The sequence below is a fragment of the Trypanosoma grayi genome, assembly GCF_000691245.1.
Source record: "Trypanosoma grayi strain ANR4 Tgr_1025_V1, whole genome shotgun sequence".
NCBI classification, from domain to species: domain Eukaryota; phylum Euglenozoa; class Kinetoplastea; order Trypanosomatida; family Trypanosomatidae; genus Trypanosoma; species Trypanosoma grayi.
The window spans coordinates 3,936-5,857 of record NW_008826644.1 but is presented as its reverse complement, the minus strand read 5'-3'; the positions used below and the strand labels follow the sequence as shown (position 1 = coordinate 5,857).

At 48.8% G+C, this 1,922-nt stretch overlaps 1 protein-coding gene across 1 annotated transcript; it reads left to right on the top strand.

The window, feature by feature from the left end:
* Window positions 1–443: 443 nt before the first annotated feature.
* On the top strand, window positions 444–890 carry DQ04_10251000 (hypothetical protein; the record flags this gene model as incomplete). Its single annotated transcript, XM_009316192.1, has 1 exon — window positions 444–890. The coding sequence occupies one exon, from the start codon at window positions 444–446 to the stop codon at window positions 888–890; it is 447 nt and encodes a 148-aa protein (XP_009314467.1).
* Window positions 891–1,922: the final 1,032 nt, after the last annotated feature.

Below are 1,922 nucleotides of genomic sequence, written 5' to 3'. Positions count from 1 at the left end.
CTTCCTCATGCTTCTTCGCTCAGCATATATCTATGCTTCTCCAAGAAGATCACCCTGTTTTCCCAGTACTTTTGCTGCAAACTTGATTAGGGCTTCGCACTCTCCCCTGCGCCTCAGCACACCTCACACCAACAATCCCCTCAATGTCTGTGGCACTTCTCCAAGAAAAACCTCAGATGGCCAGCGTGTCAGCGTCACCTGCGCCACCCGTCAGAAGCACATGCTAAGGCACCGTCTGCGGGGACCACGCCACCACACAGTCGCCTGCAGGGTGATTCGAATTGTGTTGCCGGAGAAGAGGTCTATCCCTCAACAAGGAATACGCACACGCACCTCCTTCCTCACTCCCCTCGAACCCCCACCCAAGTATTGTTACCGCCAGTCACCACAAATGACCCACAAACACGATAGGAAACTTCACCTTAACTTTTCTCCTCAAACACATGGTGAGCACCACAAGCGTATGCAGGAACAAACCAAAAAGAACACCCACCGATAACTTGATTCAGTGTCAACTTCTGCAATATGGGCTCTTTGATCGTTTCCTTCACAACGGCCATGTGCAGGTGAAGGTTATGTCGAAGGAGCAATATAACCCAACACACTTTCCCACTCAACTAGACTTGTTTCCCTCCGGACGAATTCAAAAGATAAAAACACACACACTCACATATCTTAATGATCAGCCAAAGGCATTGCACCCCACACAACGTCATGTGTTTCCGCCGACATCAAGAATGATTCTGAAAGTTATGTACGTCCGTTTGCATCAAGCAGAATCTCCTAGCAACCATAAATTAAGCATTGGATCCCTGCGACTCCGAACACCAGGAGAACACCAAAGAAAACTCGCCAAAAAGGCCCAAAGCTGGGAGCAGGGACTTGCATAGTTTCCCTTCAAAACAACGGCACGCTGCTGCTGTTGCTGGCATCGTTAAAATATCCCCAGATGGGACTGCTACACCAATCAAGAGCACACTGTATCCCAAATGTGTTTTCCTTTTTTTTCCACAGAGTCACACACAAGGAAGCAAAACAATCTTGTGACCTCCTCACACCTCAGAGCCACTCCCCGGAGACCATCGTACAGAACCCTTCCTTTTTTCATTGGCATCCATCAAGAATACCTCCAACCAGCACAGCACCAACGAATGCCGCGATCACCTCCACAAAACCCACATCATCAGTCGTAACGAAGAGCAGCACAACAACTGCAACGACACACCAATACAGGAGAAGGACGCCTTTCTTCCGTAGTGGAGCCGCCTAACACATTCTCGAAGAGGGTCAGCCCCGCAGAAGAGAAAACCAACATTTATTTACACCAAGGAAAGTGGAGGTGAAGAGTAAGAGAACGTGTAGTGTTCTCTTACTGAAAACAGTAGCAGGTCGACACACACACACACACATCATGCTTCGGTGGGCAATGCATCTGTATGACGATCCACTTGTGATTACTGACGACAGGCAATGAAAGGTGCATTCCCCCAGTGGAATTGGCATATTAAACAGCTGCAAGAGGCATGGGAAACATAGCCTACATAACCATAACGGAGAAGGAAACACAGAGCTGCAAATGTCTCGCACGAAACCACACAAATGTCTGGAGTTATTCTGGCTCCCTGTCTCAGAGCTTTCACACTCCAGTTTGGTACAGCGAGGTGGTGGTGAACCAGAGCATGGATGTTGCCATATTGACTAATGTTTTTCGGGGTCTGCTGAATGGTTGGAAGGCATTGCAGTGGGAATACAGTGCCATCCTCGCATTTATCAACAAAACAAAATGAGATGGTTGGCACACACCTCCCTCAAGAGATTGAATCACATTCCAAGCGGCGGAGTCATAACAAGGCAGAGTGGCGCTAGTCGAACCTCAGGCACCCCACAACACATAGCATGGGGGATCTGCGTTGCACAGTCCG